Source organism: Sciurus carolinensis (genome assembly GCF_902686445.1).
Source record: "Sciurus carolinensis chromosome 19 unlocalized genomic scaffold, mSciCar1.2 SUPER_34, whole genome shotgun sequence".
Taxonomy (NCBI): Eukaryota; Metazoa; Chordata; class Mammalia; order Rodentia; family Sciuridae; genus Sciurus; species Sciurus carolinensis.
The window spans coordinates 748,754-767,459 of record NW_025920112.1 but is presented as its reverse complement, the minus strand read 5'-3'; the positions used below and the strand labels follow the sequence as shown (position 1 = coordinate 767,459).

At 41.8% G+C, this 18,706-nt stretch overlaps 1 protein-coding gene across 1 annotated transcript in view; it reads left to right on the top strand.

The window, feature by feature from the left end:
• The window catches only part of LOC124973413 (zinc finger protein 878-like), an 84,866-nt gene extending 70,272 nt beyond the window's left edge, over nucleotides 1-14,594 (top strand). Inside the window, exons 3-5 of the mRNA XM_047537355.1 lie at nucleotides 7,914-8,040; nucleotides 8,306-8,366; nucleotides 8,925-14,594. Coding sequence (XP_047393311.1) covers nucleotides 7,914-8,040; nucleotides 8,306-8,366; nucleotides 8,925-10,407 — 1,671 coding nt within the window. The 3' untranslated portion in view covers nucleotides 10,408-14,594. The remainder of the gene's footprint in view (nucleotides 1-7,913; nucleotides 8,041-8,305; nucleotides 8,367-8,924) is intronic.
• Nucleotides 14,595-18,706: the final 4,112 nt, after the last annotated feature.

Sequence of the window (18,706 nt, the reverse complement as noted above, 5' to 3'; positions counted from 1 at the left end):
CCATTTCTGACATTTTTTCTAACATACTGTCACTGGATTCTACTAGAATAGAATCTGGGTTTGTTTGTATCATTTTCTTTTCTTGTTTTTTCATGTTCTTCATGTATCTTCCCCTCTTGCAGTGCAGATCTGGAGTATTGCATTTTCCCCCCTAGAAGCTTATAGCGACCCTGTAGGTTTCTGAAACCTTTTCTTTAATGGGGAGGTCAATATCAGCAGTGCCAGGTACAGACAATATGCAGCCCTAAACCAAATAGCCCATATGAAGCCATTAACAATATTGTCATAATAAACAGAATGAGTTTAATTATTATCTTCAGTATAACAAATGGATTTCCAATAAGGTCTGTAGTTTCTAATGGAGGACAAAGAGGATGCGGAGGGGTGTAGGATTTAGCTGTTAATGGGATAAGAAAAGAGTATATAGAAGTTCTAGATTGTAGAAGGAGTGAAAGTATAATCAAAATAAGTTGGTTGTGAGCATGAGAAAAGGGAGAAAGAGACTCTGAGGAAACAGGTAAACAAAAGAAAAATAGAGCAATCAAAGTAAAGAAATAAAAACTTAAAATTTTTCAAAAAGGAAGAAGAAAACAAAGAACAAAAAATCTACACTTTAACAGTCATATACCTCCCAGTCTTCAGTAGGCTGATGTATGAGAGGAACCTGGCAGTGAACTTCCAGTCTTCAGCAGGCATCTCAAGATGGGATTTACCCCACCTAAAGATGGGAGCTTCCACTTCCAGGGTAATCCAAGATGGCCACTGTGGCTTCCAAATATGTTGGCCAATGGGGAGCTGCAGCTCATAGCATGGGCATGGTCAGCTGAGGGTCTCAGAGGTGGGGTGCAGTTGGTCAGGCAGGGATTCTGCATGCGAGGTGTAATTGGTTTGGTTTACGGGTCCCGGAGCTGGGGCTAGGTCAGTCCACCTGGGGTCGTACAGGTCCTGGCTGTTGTCTCAAAATGGTGGCAGCCATATGTAACCAAACCTGTAAGTTCTGAGACAGTGGACTTCCAGGCAACAGCAGGCATCTGGTGATCCACTGCCGGTGTGTGGTCAGTCTGCTGGCTACTGGCGGACCATCCATAGGTGGACCTCAGTTGGTGGGTGATGGGTCAGTGAAATGCAGGTGATGGGCAGGCAAGAGGCAGGCAAATGGCAAGTGATAGGCACCAGTCAGTGAGCAATCTATACTCAGAAAGTAGTTGATGTGCTGGCAGACTGCAGGCGCTCACAGTGAACAAATCGGGTAAACAGCAGGGGATCGATAAGCAGCAAACACTATCTCACAGAGAAACAGATATACTCTGCTTGAACTCCGAGTTACGGAGTGACAGGAATGCAGCCTCCCTCTAGTCTGCCATCTTGGATCTCCCAGTTTCTTCTTTATGTTGCTGTACCTCCCACATATGGGTTGAGATGTCCAACATCTGATTCTCTGACTCTCACTTATTTCACTCAGGCTGTTGTCATCCAGGTTCACCCATTTTCAAGCCCATGACAAAAGTTCATTCTTTATGACCGTGTAAAATTCCATTGTGCGTATACACCACATTTTCTTTATCCTTTCATCGGTCGATGGGCACCTGGGCTGGTTCAATACCTGGATATTGTGAACTGTGAACTGTGGTGTGATGGGGTCCCTGCAGCAGGTGGATTTCACATGGGCACTCAGGGTGCTGCCTGTACTTTAGTGCTGAGTCTCAGGGTGTGCAGCAGGACAGGTGAATCCTGCCGAGAGGCTGCCAACCAAGTTTCACGGGAGCTGTGTCATGCAGTTGTGTGATATTTGAGACTGTTGCAGAGTCGCAGTGGTTCTTGGATTTCTGTGTTTCTGTGTGAAGCAGCTCGCACTGACTTTGCTGCCCTCTTGCTCCCTGAGCTGTTGTGATTTCTCATCCACATGGCACTCCTGATGCCGTCACTACACCCTGGTTACTGTTGCTTGAAGCAGGTTTTGCACTCATGAGGTGCTAGTCAAACTGCTATTGACTTTTTCATCATTGTGTGCTATTTGGGGTCATTTCCAATGTCCTGTGATGATTTCAATTTTTTGGGTGTTCCTGGGGATAGAACCAAGAGGCACTCGACCACTGAGCCATATCCCCAGTCCTATTTTGTATTTTCTTTAGAGACAGGGTGTCACTGGATTGCTTAGAGCCTTGTTTTTGCTGAGACTGGCTTTGAACTTGCAATCCTCCTGCCTCAGCCTCTGGAACTGCTTGCATTACTGTCTTGCCCCTCCATGCCTGACTGATGTTTTCAATTTCTACAAAGAACTCATCACCTACAGTTCTGATTGGCAATAAGTAGAATGTGTAGATTCATTTGGGAGTATCACTACCTCAATAACGTTAAGCTTTTCGTTCATGAGCATGGGATGGTTTTTCATTTATTTGGATCTTTGGATTTTTTCCAACAAGGATAGCAGTTTAGAAAATAAATTTTATAATTTTCTATTATGTTATTTATTATGTGTATATTTTATGCTTATTATGTATTATTTTATTTTTTCTGTATTTCTGATGTACCATTGTAAATGAACTTTTCCGTTAATTTCCTTTCAGTATATCAGGTGTACAGAAGGTTATTCTTGATTATTAATTGATTATTATTGTTGTATATTGATTTTTTCACTGCTGACCTTGGGAAAAAATCATCCTCTTGGGAGTTTCCAGGTTTTAAATATCGTGAGTACTGCAGCTGTAAATGTCGCAGTGCAGGATTTCGCATAGACCTATATTGTGAACCCATGCGGTTTACCCTAACTTTTGGAAATGCCTTGGGGTTCAGGACCCACTGCTGTGACGTAGGAGGTGGGGTTGATCACTTCAGCCTGTGAAAGTCGAGTGGTCCTCGGCCTGTGAGGAGGTGTGTGAGACCTGTGTATATTCATATCTGTTTGAGCCCATGACTTCCCAGGAGTTGATCCTGCTGTGGAGAAGGGTAGGTGCAGCCGTGAGAAACCCCATCAAATGCCCTGTCCACTTGCAGTAACTCTAGGGAGCAGGAAGCCAGAAATTCAAGTCAAATGTGCACCATGTGAGGTGGTCGCTATTGGTGGGGAGAGGGGGTGAAGGTGCAGAGGCTGCGCTACCTCCTCCCATCTTGGTGCCTGTGGCTGCTGGCTCTGCAGGTGAGTGAGTCTGAGTCTGTGTTTCCTGCACCCACCTGTGTCTGCTTGGCAAAGTCCTTGACTTTTCCTCAGTGTCTGGGGCTGTGTGAGTTTGCCCTGGGTTCTGAACACCATGACTGTCTCTCTGGTTTCCCTGGTAGCACCCTCTTGCTGTGCTGTCTAGAGGTGGTGGGAGCAGGCATCCTTGGCTTTTTTTTGTTGTCATGGGGACAGCCTTTGGTCCTGCAGCATAGCCTCGGGTTTTGTAGATCCCTGTGGCTTCTCAGGGTTTTTCCTTCTTTTCCAAGTGTGTGGGTGTTTATGTTGTGAAGATGGGTTGAGCCTTTTTTTTTTTGGAGAGGGGTGGGTACTAGGGATTGAACTCAGGACACTTGACCACTGAGCCACATTCCCATCCCTCTTTTATATTTTATTTAGAGATTGGTCTCACTGAGTTACTTAGGGTGTTGTTTTTGGTGAGACTGGTTTGAACTTGTGATCCTATTGTCTCAGCCTCCCAAACCACTAGGATTTCAGGTGTGGGCCCCTGCACCTGGCAACTCATTGAACTTGGTCAGCTGCTTTATCTTCATTCTTTCCAGGTATCATCACCTCTCCAGAAGCCTGATGCACAAGTATTTTCTGCAGTTTTTGGGGGTTCCATTTCACTCTGCTTATGTTGTCCACAAAGGACAAAGTTTTCATTTTTTGGTGTTCATTCACATTTAAATTTCACATACTGATGAGGTGCAGTGAGCTAGCTACATACCTGTCCCAGTGGGCCTTGATCAGATCACAGAATATGTTCTGCCTTCTCCTAATATTTGTCCTTTCTTGGTGTCTGTGGACCACTTCCCCAGCTTCATTTGAAATGCACAGTGACATACTTTGCACTGTGGTCCTCCTCCTGTGCTGGAAGGTAGTCCTGCTGACTCCTCCTGTGCGCATTCTGGTCCCTGATGCCACACCATTTACTCCTTTCCCTCTCTTCCTTACCTCTCGTGAGTACTGTGTAATCAAATTGCAGCTCCCATGTGCGTGAGTGCACATGGCGTGTCTCTGTGCCTGGCTTATTTCTCTTAGCTGCTGTCCTTCAGTTCCAGACTCATTGCTGCAGATGACAGGACTGAAAGCTGTTTTTGGTGAAATCATGCTCATCTACTGTTCTTTCATGAATCACGTGGATGATATAACATCCCATAAACCATTCCGAATTCCAAGATTGTGAGACTTGTGCTCTGTAATTTTGTTTTTTAAAATTTTTAACCTGTTTTATTTGTTCTGATTAGTTGTACATGACAGTAGAGTGCATTTTGACACATTTACAGAAATGGAGCACAACTTCTTATTCTACACATGGGACTGTGTCGCACCAGGAGTGTAATCATACATGCATACAAGGTATTAATGTCAGTCCCAGCCTGCCATCCTTCCCCTTGCCACTGGCCCCGTTCCTCCACTCACTCCCCTCTGTTCAATCCAAAGTTCCTTCATTCTTCCCTACCCATTCCCCACTGTGGATCAGCATCTGCTTATCAGAGGAAACATTTAGCCTTTGGTTTTTTGAGATTGGCTTATTTCACTTAGCATGATATTTTCTAGTTCTATCCATTTACCTGCAAATGTCATAACTTCACTCTTCTTTAAGTCTGAGTAATGTTCTATTGTGTATTTGCACCTCATTTTATTTATCCATTCATCTCTTCAGGAGCATCTAGGTTGGTTCCATAGTTTAGCTATTGTGATGTGAGCTGCTATAAATATTGATGTGGCTGTGTCACTGTGTTATGCTGACTTTTAGTCCTTTCAGTATAAAGCAAGAAGCGGGTCAACTTGGTCAATGGTGCTTCCATTCCAAGTTTTCTTAGGAATCTCCATACTGCTTTCCATAATGGTGCACCAATCTGCAGTTCCACCAACAATGTGTGAGTGTACCTTTTTCCCCACATCCTCACCAACACCTGTTATTGCTTGAATTCTTGGTAATTTCCAGTCTGACTGGAGTTAGATGGACTTTTATAGCAGTTTTGATTTGTATTTCTCTAATTGCTGGAGGTGATGAACACTTTTTCATATGTTCATCAATCCATTATATTTCATCTTCTGTGAAGTGTCTGTTGAGTGGCTTAGCCCACATATTGATTGAGTTACCTTTTTTTTTTTTTGATGTTCTTTGAGTTCTTTATATATCCTGGAGATTGGTGCTCTATGTGAAGTGCTTGTGGTAAAGATTTTCTCTCACTCTGTATACTCTCTCTTCATGTTACTGATTATTTCCTTTGCTGAGAGGAAACTTTTTAGTTTGAAATCATCCCATTTATTGATTCTTAATTTTACTTCTTGTGCTTTAGGGTTCCTGTTAAGGAAGTCATGTCCTAAGATGACATGGTGAAGGTTTGGGTCTACTTTTTCTTCTCTTAGGAACGGGGTCTCTGTTCTAGTCTTTGATCTACTTTGAGGTGAGTTTGGTGCAGAGTGAGAGATAGCAGTTTAATTTCATTTTGCTACATATGGATTTCCAGTTTTTCCAGCACCATTAGTTTTCTCCATTGTATGTTTTTGGCACCTTTGTTTAGTATGATGTAACTGTATTTATGTGGGTTTTCTCTGTGTCTTCCTTTTTGTACTCCTGGTCTACAGGTCTATTTTGGTGCCATATCCATTCCATCTTTGTACTGTTCCTCTGGAGTGTAGTTTAAGGTCTGATATTGTGACTCACTGATGTTGCATGTATTCCAGGTTTCTCCTCCACTTTCTTTCAGCTTTTAATTCCTATAAATTTAATATATTTGAATTTCTCATTCTTCTTCATTATTGCTTACTCTATGTAAAATTGTTTTTCATATATCTCTAGAACAATATTCCTGAAAATGTTTTAGTTTGTATTTCATATCACAATGTGTAATGAATTATTTGTCCACAAATTGAGGGAGATAATATCCATTTTTCAATTGGATAGCAGTTTGTCTTGACATATGTTTAAAATTTTATGTAATGTTCCACTCCTCTACAACAATTTTCATGTCATTAGTCAATTTTTTATATGAATTTCAAACCACTGAAAATTCCCTTTTTTTTTTTGGTTCATCTCTTGGTGTATCTCTCAGCTAATCTTACATGTGTCCAGTTGTATAATTTAAAAGTTGGTTAATTACAGTCACAGATCATGTAAACATTGTGGAACTTAATTTTTAGGTTGCCTCCCCATTGTACAAGCACCATAGTGTATTTACACAATGCTCGAATGAGTCCCCTATTACATATCTAGACTCTATGGTGACGATGTTTCCCAGGCCAGAGCCCTGCACAGCATTTCCTTTACAAGACACCGAAGGTGATCATGCATTAGGTTGGGTTGTCCCACCATCCCCACAAACCTGATAGTAACTCTTTATTACTGATCACCATATGTGTAACCCATTATGAACCAAATTGTTTTTGAGTAAAACATTGTTATATGGCACAGGACTGTGTATTGGATAAGCCCACAGTCTGCTGCTGTCTAGGACCTTAATAGGTGTTACACATTTCTTCTTCCTATTGGACTTGTAAAAGGACTTTCTGTTGATGACTGGGGATGGTTTTTAAATGCCAGAAAAGGTATCCGACACTTATCCAATTGTATTTTGATATTAATTGGAAGAAATTATCAAATTGTTTATTGATCACAGTTCTTGTTTACTAGTTGGTTAAATTTGATCAGGAGTGAAGTACCTACCAATTGTACTTGTTCTCTTGGTGTAGTCACACAGGGTGAGTTCAATCCCCAATTACCATGCTGTGATCACCTGAATGAAATGTTTTCTAATGGGGAAGTTCCTAGACGCTTTGCTCACTCAGAAGATGGCCTTTTTTTTTTTTTTTTTTTTTTGATGGGTGAGGGAACTTTGATATTTGAGGTTCTAATGTAAAAGAACTAAATAACAGAATTTCTGTAGGAAAGCAAACATTTAGTAAATACTGTGTTGCTTACCCACACTTCAAGCACTGTGAGTCAGTGTAAATGCTTAGTTTGGTGTTGGATCTGTAAACTCAAAAGGATGGGATGCAGACCTCAGTGGATTCAGAGAAGCCTTTATTCATTCACAGACTTTGGCATCTGATGCAAAAGTGGCCCTCAGTTACAGAGGGGATTTTGGTTTTATAGGTTAGGACTAATTTTCCATGGGGTAACGTCTGGGTTATAGGACCAAGCTTTCAGTATCTGTTCCTTTCCCCCAGGGCCCATCCTTATCAGGAAAGGGTCTGCTAGGAGGTTAATCCTTGGCTAGTTTTCTCTCCCTCCTCCCAAGCTGCACCTCTCTCCATTTCTCTTCATGGGCTATCATGCATGAATATTATGTTCCATAACACTTCAGGATCCCTCCCAAATTTTTAGCTCCCCCTACCAGCTAGAGTACCACTTTGTCATCAGGGATTTTTAAGGATAGATACTGTCAGAAGAACTAATATTCACTCTCTTCTGCAAAGGAGATATTAGGGCTTCATTATTCCATGTAGTAGACATGCAGCCTGCAAAGATGTTAGGGGTGACCTATAAGCAAACTTTACTCCACGAACTCTAAAACAAGAAGGGCGTTTTTCCTCTAATGATGCTTTTCTGGATAGTTTTAAGTCTTATGTTAGAATGCTTGTTTGGGGAAGTGAGTGCAGAGAGAGAGTACAAAGCTAAATCACCAAATAATGAAATAAATATTTGGAGAACAAAGAATTGTGAGAACATCTCACATGTTGAAAACAGAGCCCTCATGTTGCCAGTTTCTCCTGGCCTGCCCTACATTTTTGTGGGACTTTTTAGAACTCAGTGGTCTTTGAGGATGTGGCCGTGAACTTCACCCAGGAGGAATGGGCTTTGCTGGATCCTTCCCAGAAGAATCTTCACAGAGATGTGATGCAGGAAGTCCTTAGGAACCTGGCTTCTATAGGTAAGGATGATGTTTCATTATATAATCAAATGCAGAGCACCTGGGAGGTTTTTATTTTTTCCTCATTGATTTCAAATGTGTAAAGGGAGTACTTTGGGAAATAAATTCAGTCTAATGTCATACTGAGCAGCATAAACACCATAATTCTTTTTTATCCCCTTGTTTACATAATTTTTATTGTTGCATTACCATTGTCCACATTGTCAATCCCATTCATTCTGAAGTGATGATGATTCATAATGACTGTTCTGGGTCTATATTTTAGGAGACAAATGGGAGAACCAGAACTTTGAAGATCAGAATACAAATCCCAGAAGAGATCTCAGGTAATTTGTACTCATGAGAGGAAACAGAGTGCCTTGAGGGAATTCTAGCATGTCTTGTAATTTTACAAACAAGCAAATAAAACAAGCATGGTACGAATTATAGTTATTCTGCTTTTACCAAATCTGAACTTTAATGTGAGATAGATGTTTAGTGGTTCTAATATAATTGAATTTTTGACAGTGCTATTTAACTGCCTTTCTGGTACTACTGTTTTAGTAGTACCTATGGAGAAGCTGTGTTGTGAACTAATCCTGGCATTGACTTTCAAACATTATAGACATGACAGAAAACTAGTATATTACCTGAATTTGGTAATAGTGTTAATCCAATGCCTATGAATAAACTTCAGAATATTAATGAGGTAATCATATATTGTCCATGTAATTTTTTTTAACAGAAGTCATATGGTAGGTGCTGGAAAAATTAAAAAATGTACTCATTGCAGAAAACCTTTCAGTGAGATTCCAAATTTTACTCTTAAGGGGACATCCCTGCTAGAAAGTTCATGTGAAAGTAGTTTGTGCAGCAATCTTCATATATCTTTCTTTACTTAACAGGCCCATCATATCTCACTCTGCAAACAAACCACTTGAGAATGAGGAGTGTGGAGGTAAGCCATATGAATTTAAACGGAACAGAAAATCCTTCATGTCTCTCTCAAATGTTCAAAGAAAAGTGTCAGTGTACACCGTAAATGGATCATATGGATGTTTGACATGTGGAGAAGAGTTCAGTTCTTCCAGGTGTTTTGAAAAATATCAAGACTCTTATACTAGAGAGAAGTTATATGGATGTAAGCAAGGTGGGAAGTCCTTTACTAGTTCAAATGACTTCCATTACATTCATGTTTCTCATTCTGGAGAGACAGCTTGCAGATGTAAGCATTGTTGGGAAGGTTTTATTAGTTTGGCTGACCTTAAAGTACATGAGCAAACTCATAATGTGGAGAAACCTCATAGATGTAAACAATGTGGAAAAGCCTTCACTACTTCCTCTTCCCTTCAAATACATGAACGAACTCATACAGGAGACAAGCCCTATGAATGCAAACAATGTGGAAAAGCCTTCAGTACTTCCTCTTACCTTCAAATACATAAACGAACTCATACGGGAGAGAAGCCCTATGAATGTAAACAATGTGGAAAAGCCTTCACTACTTCCTCTTCCCTTCAAATACATGAGCGAACTCATACTGGAGAGAAACCCTATGACTGTAAACAGTGTGGCAAAGCCTTCACTCAGTCCAGTCAGCTTCACACACATGAACGAACTCATACAGGAAAGAAGCCCTATGAATGCAAACAATGTGGAAAATCTCTTGGTAGTTTCTCTTACCTTCGAATACATGAACGAACTCATACAGGAGAGAAGCCCTATCAATGTAAACAATGTGGGAAAGCCTTCACTATGTCCTCTTACCTTCAAATACATAAACGAACTCATACTGGAGAGAAACCCTATGAATGTAAACACTGTGGGAAAGCCTTCAGTAGTTCTACTTGCCTTAGAATACATGAAAGAACTCATACTGGAGAGAAACCCTATGAATGTAAACAATGTGGAAAAGCCTTCAGTAGTTCTACTTGCCTTAAAATACATGATAGAACTCATACTGGAGAGAAACCCTATGAATGCAAACAATGTGGGAAAGCCTTCAGTAGTTCTACTTGTCTTAAAATACATGATAGAACTCATACTGGAGAGAAGCCGTATGAATGCAGACAATGTGGGAAAGCCTTCAGTAGTTCTGGTTGCCTTAAAATCCATGAAAGAACTCACACTGGAGAGAAACCCTATGAATGTAAACAATGTGGGAAAGCCTTTGCTTCATCCGGTAACCTTCACCCCCATGAAAAAACTCATACTGGAGAGAAGCCCTATGAATGTAAACAATGTGGGAAAGCCTTTGCTTCATCCAGTAACCTTCACTCCCATGAAAAATCTCATACTGGGGATAATCCCTTTGTATGTCAACCATGTGGTAAAATTTTTAGTGGTCCTCCTTATCTGCATGTGCACGAACAGATTCACACTGCATAGAAACCTTACGAATATAAATAACTGTGGTAAAACATTATTTTTTTTTCTTTTTCTTCAAATACATGCACAATATCAGCGTGGAGAAAGGCCCTATGAGGGTAAATATTGTAAATCCTTCACAAATTTGGCTTATTTTCAAATACATGAAAAAACTCATACTGGGGAAAAACCTTGTGATTGTAAACAATGTGGGAAAGACTTGTTCCTGTGGACTTTGTGTACACACAAATGTTTATACTGGAGAAGAATGCTGTGTATGCACATGGTGTGGTAAAGCCTTCACTAGTTCTGCTTCTGTTCATGTACAAGAATGAACTCATACTGGAGAGACTTCTGATAAATGTAAACAATATGGTAAAGCCTTTGTGTTACAGACCCAGCCAATGACCTTGGGGCTGCTGGTGCTCTTCCTGAAACTAGCCTTGACATCACTCCAGCTTGACTCTGTCATGTAACCCTAGGATTGTAACTACCAATGCCAAAGGATGGTTTCTGACCTGAGTGGGACTCACATGAACTGAAGGCTTTTTCAGCCACATTCTGCATGTTCAGGATTGCGGATCTCAATCCACCAGCCTCTGTACCACCTATTCAAAATCCATGGGACCTATGGAGCTGCCCCTGTACACACCTCCCACCTCCAGGGGCACGGATTCCAGTGCCAACCTTCCAAACACAACTTGCACAATCATCAGAAGCACAGCCATGGTCTCCACAGCCCACAGACTTCAGACCTGAGGTGCTGGTGCCAAAAACCCTAGTCCTGCGTGGGCTCTTGTCTTGGGATGTTTCCAAGATGGTGGCAGTTGCCACCAAAAGCTTCCGTGCCATCAGGGACTGGCCCTGGAGCCAGAGGACACGCAACTTTGTATGCTTACATTCACTGAAAAGTTGGGTAACTACCTTTACAAACTGTAGTCAGAATATCAAGGCACTCACACAATGTGGACTTTGAATAAAAAATGAATCACCCAGACTATTTTTTAGCTCCCTGTAGCCAAATTCAAAGCACCTGTACAACTAACATCCTATAGTTCATCTACATAAAAAATCCTTCCTACAAAATCCACTCCATGCAATTTACCAGAGGTGCAGATATCAGTGACTGGACACAGAATCAAGAGTGGAAACATGGCACCTTCAATGAGGAAAATGCCTCCCCAGGAATAGATCTGCACTTGAGGGACAGCTGTGAAAAACCCGAGAAAGAATTTACAATGGTGATTGATCATCAGTAAGATGTCAGCAAATATACACGAATGATAAGAAGTAATGGGTAAAAGAAATTCGGGCTATGAATGGAAAATTCCCCAAAGACATAGAAGTCACAAAACAGAACCTATCAGGGGCTGGGATTGTGGCTCTGTTTTTCTTGCCCAGCATGTGTAAGAAACTTGGTTCAATTCTTAGCACTACATAGAAATAAATGAATAAAATCAAAGTCTATCAACAATGAAAAAATATATCAAAAAAGCAGCAATGAGAAATTTGCAACTGTGAACCATTAAAAACAAATTAATAGAACGTTTGCACCAAAGATTTAACGAGCAGATGAAAGAACTTCTGAACTTAAAGAGATGTCTTTTTAATTTACCCAGTCAGACCAAATAACCAACCAAACAAGCAATTAAAATAAATGAAAGTCTAGTAGGCTTGTGGATAATAATATGTGAACCAATGTTCACATTCTCAAAATCCCAGAAGTTGAAGGAAAAGGGAGTATCATTGAAAATATACCTTATGAAATAATAGCCAAAAACAACCCAAGTTTCCAAAGAGGTAAGAGTATCGAGATGGAAAAAGCACCAAAACAGACCTTTATGCAGGCACATTACAGCAAAATGCAAGAAGTACAAGAATAATAATTCTAAAAGAGCAAGAGACAAATGTGTAATGACTTATAACAGAATTGCCATTAGACTTAGAGCAGATTTCCCCACAGGAACCTTACAAGCCGGGAGAGAAGGTGATGATCTATGGAAAATAGTGAAAGAAAATAACTGGCAACCAAGAATACTGTACACTGTAAAGTTATCTCTCCAAAGCCATGGTGGCCTACAACTGTGACCTTACCCACTGGGGAGACCGATGCAGGACGATCACTGGTTTCATGCTAGTCTCAAGAACTTAGTGATGCCCGCAGAGCAAAACAACAAGGTCAGTGAGGCTACTCAGTGATAGAAACCCTGGGTTCAACCCAGTACCACCGAAACAAACACCTGAATAAAGAGCAAGGGTGATCAGCCATCTCCCAGACGTGCAGAAGCTGAGGGAATCGAGCACCACTAAACCAGTCCTACTGAAATACTTCTTTCCTACATTGGTAACAGAAGAATGAGAACTATCATTCTGAATACAGAAAACTCACTAGGAGAACAGACAGAAGAGAATCAAAGTGTAGCATCAGAAAACAAGTTTGCATTTCTAATTTAGACTGCATGCATAAGAGAGTTTATGCAATGCTTTTCTTGGACTGGCTTATTTCACTTAGCACATAGGTATTAACATTTCATCCGCATCATCCCAAATGACATCATGTTCTTCTCAAAAGCTAAAGAAAATTCACAGACAGGCCTACTCAGTTTTGTTAATCCCATCTTCCTGATTGTACGTTTAGCTTATTTCTACATATTGGCGGCTGCTGGTGAAGCGGAAGTGAATCTTGGAATGCAGATATGCTGACAAGGGCTGATTTCATTTCCTTTCTGTGTATACCTGGAGGACGGGCTGTGGAGTCATAATTACCTCTATCTTCATTTCCTTTGAGGAACCTGCACAGTCTTTCCCATGATGTCTGTCTCAATTGATATCTCCACCACCATTTCAAACATGTTCTCTTTTCTCCATATTCTGGCCAATTTTTGGCACCACTTTTTCATAATGACCATCTTAAGGGGTGTGAGGTGACTGCGACAACATAAAAATAAAACTCCTAGAGAAAAACAAAGTTGAAAAGCTCTTGGCATTTGTCTTACTCATAGTTTCTCTGGACAGGACACGAAGAACACAAGGAATACAATGAAAAATAAATGAATATATTTAATGAAATGATTCCATATAACAAAAATATAAATGGGTGAAATAAAGATTTCACATAAATTTTGAGAAAATATGTATACATGGAACTTGTTTGACTTGATTTGAGAGAATCTAATAACCTGATTTGACATGGGCCAAAACCTGAATAGAAATTTTTTCAAAGAAGACCATCTTAAAAGTGTTAAGGTACTATTCCTGTGATTTAACATGAAACTAGGAAAAAGTATAATAGAATAGCTTTTGGTGTAGGTCTCAACAATTATTTGTTTGGAAAGGACACCAGGAAAAAGGGAATAAAAACAAATGAGTGAGTACATTATTCTGCACAACAAAGGAATAAGCTGGTGAAATAAAAACAAATATTTATTAACCACATATCTCATTATAGTATTGTTTCTATGTGTACATGGAACTCATGCAAGTCAATAGAAAAAAGAAAAATATCTATTAACCTGATTTGACATGGGCCAGGACCTGAACAGATGTTTCTAGAAGAAGAGATAAAATGACTAACAGGTGCTCAGCATTCCTGACCAGCAAGAATTGACACTCAAAACCCTAATTTGTATTCTACACCTCATTTAACTCACACAATAAAAATGAGTATCAAGTACAGGAGATGATCTTCTCCATCCCACCACAGAAGACACTGAGACATCAGGCATGGGCTGCCCAAACTCTCTTTCAACCTCATTGTCCTTTCTCTACTGCCACAGAGGTCTAGAAAAGTGGAATACAGCTCATAAATACATCACCAGATAGGCAAGGGATGAAAGTAGACACAAGGGAATGTAGAATATATTAACAAGTCTATATGCAAAGAAACAGACCGTGTGCAAGGAACTGTCACAAAGACGTTCATTTAAAATGTTCTCATAAATCCCCAGCCCCCAGTGAATTTTACCATAGTTGGAACAAAATTAGTACAAGTGCTTCAAGGTGAACTCCAAAACACAGCAGATGGTAAAATACTGATTATCCGGTTGTACGGTGGAGTTTAGGGAGATGTTGTTCAAAGTGCACAAAATTTCATTTAGTTGGGGGAAATGTAAAAGATCCTTTGTAAAATGTGGTGATGGCAGGTGATAAGGATGCAATTTTTATTGAAAATCACCCAGAGAGAAGACTTTAGTGTTCTCACCACAGAAATAAGCATGTGAAGTAATGCATGTTTAACAGAAATAAGCATGTGAAGTAATGCATGTTTAATAAGATTGAGTTAGCAATATTATAATGTGATGGCATTGTGTTTCATGATATTGTAAATCCCAAACAACAATGTGACACTCAATAAAGGTTATCTTTTAAAAGGAAGAGAAAACTTACCTATGTATCATATGCATAAACTGTTACCCGGATAACAGGCAATAACCTCTCTTAAAGAAAACCATCAGCCTTTATCTCTTATAAGTGTAGACACGTACCTTCAAACACAAAGACAGGTTGAATGTATCAAGGTATAACAATTACTGGAAACCAAGCAAATTGTCTCATGAGCACAAATGTGATTTAGAGAACAAAAGCAATATAACACATATCATAAGGCCATAAAGTATGAAAGCAAATTTGACAAGATTAAGTTTAGCTAAATCCAATACTCCTCCATGATAAAACCTTTAGCACCCCTGAATTACAGGAGGGCTTCTAAGACATGCTGAAAGGCATCTATGGAAAACTTCAGATGACAGCATGATGGAAGGTAAAACCTGGGTGCTTTATATCTCAGGGAATGATAAGACCAGGGTGTCTGAGTTTACTATTTGTAATCAGTATCTAAGTGGATGTTTGCATATTGAACAACAAAGAGAAACTAAAGAGATTGTATTGGAAGCATGTGTAAAAATTTCTAAGGAGTTCACACCCACATAAGCACACACAACACTAGACACATTTAGCTCAGCAAAGTGCAGATGACAAGACAAATACACAGAGAAACAAAAGATTTTCACACTGAAAACGAACAATCTCAAAATGAAAATGAAAGAAATTCTATTCCAAAGTGAAGGAAAGAATATATAGAAATGAATTTTACAACAGAAATTTAAGTCCTGTCTACCAGAGAGGTACTACAGAAAGCTGAAAGTATCCAAGAAGATGTAAGTAAATGGAAAGGTAGCTAATATTCAAGTAGAACAATATTCAATGCTGTTAAGATTCATTTTCCTTCTTTACTGCATCCAAGAGAACACAATGAATGTGACAGCCTCCTTCTGCATCTTGGATCAAAAGGTCTTGAGTGCTTCTTGTCGTCTTACCAGAACCTCCATCTCCATGAGAGGCAAGACTATGTTTGCTGATGGAGTAGGAGATACCATGGGGAGGAGAACCCAGGTGCCCCAATCTATAGCCAGTTGTCCCCCAAAAGCAGAGCTGCCTGGTCTACATGTAGGACACTTGCCTGAGTGGACCCCACTATGCCCAGATTGCTGACCAGCCCAAACATGAACTGGTAAGTTGTGGAGTGATTTGTTCTGCAGTCATAGCTACCTGACACATGGACCCAGTGCAGATGGGAGGCCAAGATTCAACATGGTCTCTAGGAGTTACCTGGTCAACAACAGGAAGCCCAAAGGCACTGATTTCATCTTCCCCTGTTTAAGGATGCATGTCCTATTAGAAGGTGTTGAGTCATAGAGACATGCATGAGAAGATCTATACATGTGATTGATAGTCTCGTGTACTGCACACATGGGAAGAGGAATCAGCCACCGCCTGAAGATTAGAGTCAAGATCAAACAACAGAGAAAGTATTCTTTTAATCTACTCCCTGCACATCTGACCCACACAGGTCAACGGGAGACACAGCTGAAGACTTGAGGTTCCCCTCTCCATTTTTGCTGTGTGACCTCTGGGAGGGGTTGGGCCACCACCAAGGAGCAGCTGGGAAGCTGTGGTCAACCTGTGGAGATATTTTGCATGCAGCTCCAGTTCTCTCCTGGGGCTCTGATTCTGTGTTCCTTGGAGAGCAGGAGAACTACTGGCAGGGAAGATAATAGCACAAATGATGCACACATGATGAAGGCAGGCAGTATGAGCAGACCTCTGATCAGCAAGCTTTTGTTTATTCAGTAGACAGTGGTGGAATCCATAGGTTGAATCTCTGTTGTGGCTACTTTTCAGGGAATGAAAAGGCAGTGTCTTGCTTATATAGGCTTCATCTAGGGTGGGACTGGAGGGTAATTTCTGGCACGCTTTATTTTGGGGTCCATTAAATCCATTAGAGTGGCTTAGCAATGTGAGTAGGGAATTTCCCAGGTGTTTACTGTATTGGGGTCAGCTGACCATTATGGTGGTGGGTCAGGTGCCAGTTTCTTTTGTGTTCCTTCGCTCTGACCGAATATGGGCCTTTAAATGAAAATAACTTTATTTTCAGCCAGATGAGTGGCGGTGGGGACTGAGGATAGAGGGAAAAGTACTTAGACTTATTCTCCATCTAGAAGTGAAGCACCTTTATTGGAGCATGAAACAAGTGGGTGTTTCAGTCTTTTTCTGCTCACAGTTGTCAGGGGGTTCACAAACCCCAGACATGCACCTGTCCTGTGACAGCCAGAAAAAGTAGGTTGGGCTCCTGAGGACATGGAGTGTGGATGGTCAGCACTGGTCTGCCTAAAGATTGTAATACAGTAAAATTTTGAAGAAGTAGTACCATAAGGACGAGTACTTAATTCATACTGGTTGTGCTGATTGCATAGTAATGCAATGGTAGTTTGCATACATTGCATTAAGGGAATCACATCCAATTTCACCTGAGTTTCTTTCTGGTTTTTTGAATCATTGGTTTTTGCTGGGGATGGAACTCAGGGCCTTACTTTTGGTAGATACACACTCTACCACTGAGCTATACCTGAGGTATTTTACCAGTTCTTTAAAGGCTGTTATGTAACTTTTAGAAAATTTAAAGCTATTTAAAAGAAGTACATTTCATTGGGATTGAACATGGCCTTTTCAAAACTCAGGCCCTCCAGTCAAAAGAACACAGGTCAGCAGGTCATGCAATCTGAAATTTTAATGTATTCTCATGTTGCTTCCGATCTGACCGCACGTTCCTTTCTGCACAGCGCTGGCCTCTGCGGCTCCCATTCAGACACCGCCTTCTACACCAGGAGAAATACAAACCCTTCCCGCCAGGGTCAGGTCCCAGTGGGCAGGGAGCCCTGCAGCAGAGAGCGGGGCAAGCGCCTGTCACTCTGCCGACTTCAGCCAGGGATTGGGTGGCATTAGCTGTCACTCGGGGCTGGGGCGGTGCCTGGAGGCGTCCGTCAAGGCGCTGGGGCGGAGCTGTCCAATCAGGCGCGCGGACGGAGGGGCGGGGCGGGCTTCCGCGGTCTCGCGCGCTTTCCTTGCTCAGCGCTCAGCTCCTTCCTCCGGGCCAGGCGTCCTGTGCTCGGTTGTCTCCGCTGACTTTGCCCAGCCTGTGGGCCCCGCGAGCCCCGGAGGTCCCTCAGGAGGACGGCGGGTCACCCCGGAGGAAGCAAGGTGCGTGTGCGGCCGGGGCTGGGGGGACCCGGTCAACACCTGCCGTGGGGACTGGGGACCCGGCGAGTGAGCTGGGAAGCGTGGCCGGTCCGGCTGCGGTGGCCCTGGTGCTTGTCTCCTGGTCCCGATGGGTGGGCTGGTCGTGGGTCCCCGGCCTCGGCTGCTCAGCGTGGCCTCACAGGCGAGGACCTTCCTGTGCCTGCTGCGGGGTGCTGGGTGCTAGTGAGAACTGAGGTCCTGCAGGAGGGAACCCTCCAATCTGGGGAGAGGAGAGCAAGTGACCTTCCAGAACCAACGCCCAGCTGCTGAGGTCCCCTCCTTGCCTAGGAGGAGCCACCTGGGCTGCATGCCCTAAGAGTGGTCCCCAGCTTGGGAGTGTGCTCCTCCACCAAGCTGGGGTTCCTGGTGAACTGCGGTGACAGGCTGCTTCCCTGAGCTGGGTCCTGTGTCCTCCATCAGATCTGCTGCCATTCAGTTCCAGTTTGTCCCCAAGCACGTAAGTATTTCATTCCTTGACTGAATGTAAGATTTTTGTGTTCTTGGTTGACGTTTTCGTGGACAGAGTAGTGAGATGTGAAGAGGAGGGAGTTCCTGAAATAGTTTCAGTGCTCAGTTTAGTGAGAATCTAAATATCTGTCCCATCCAAATAGAGGGGAATGGGCCCTGGGCAGGCCGCCCTCTCTCCCTGCTCTGCCCTACCTGTGCCTGCAGGTGAGCGCGGTGCCACTTCTTTCTCTCATTCCTTGTTTTCACCATCTGTGAGGAGGCAGAATGTTCCTTGCTT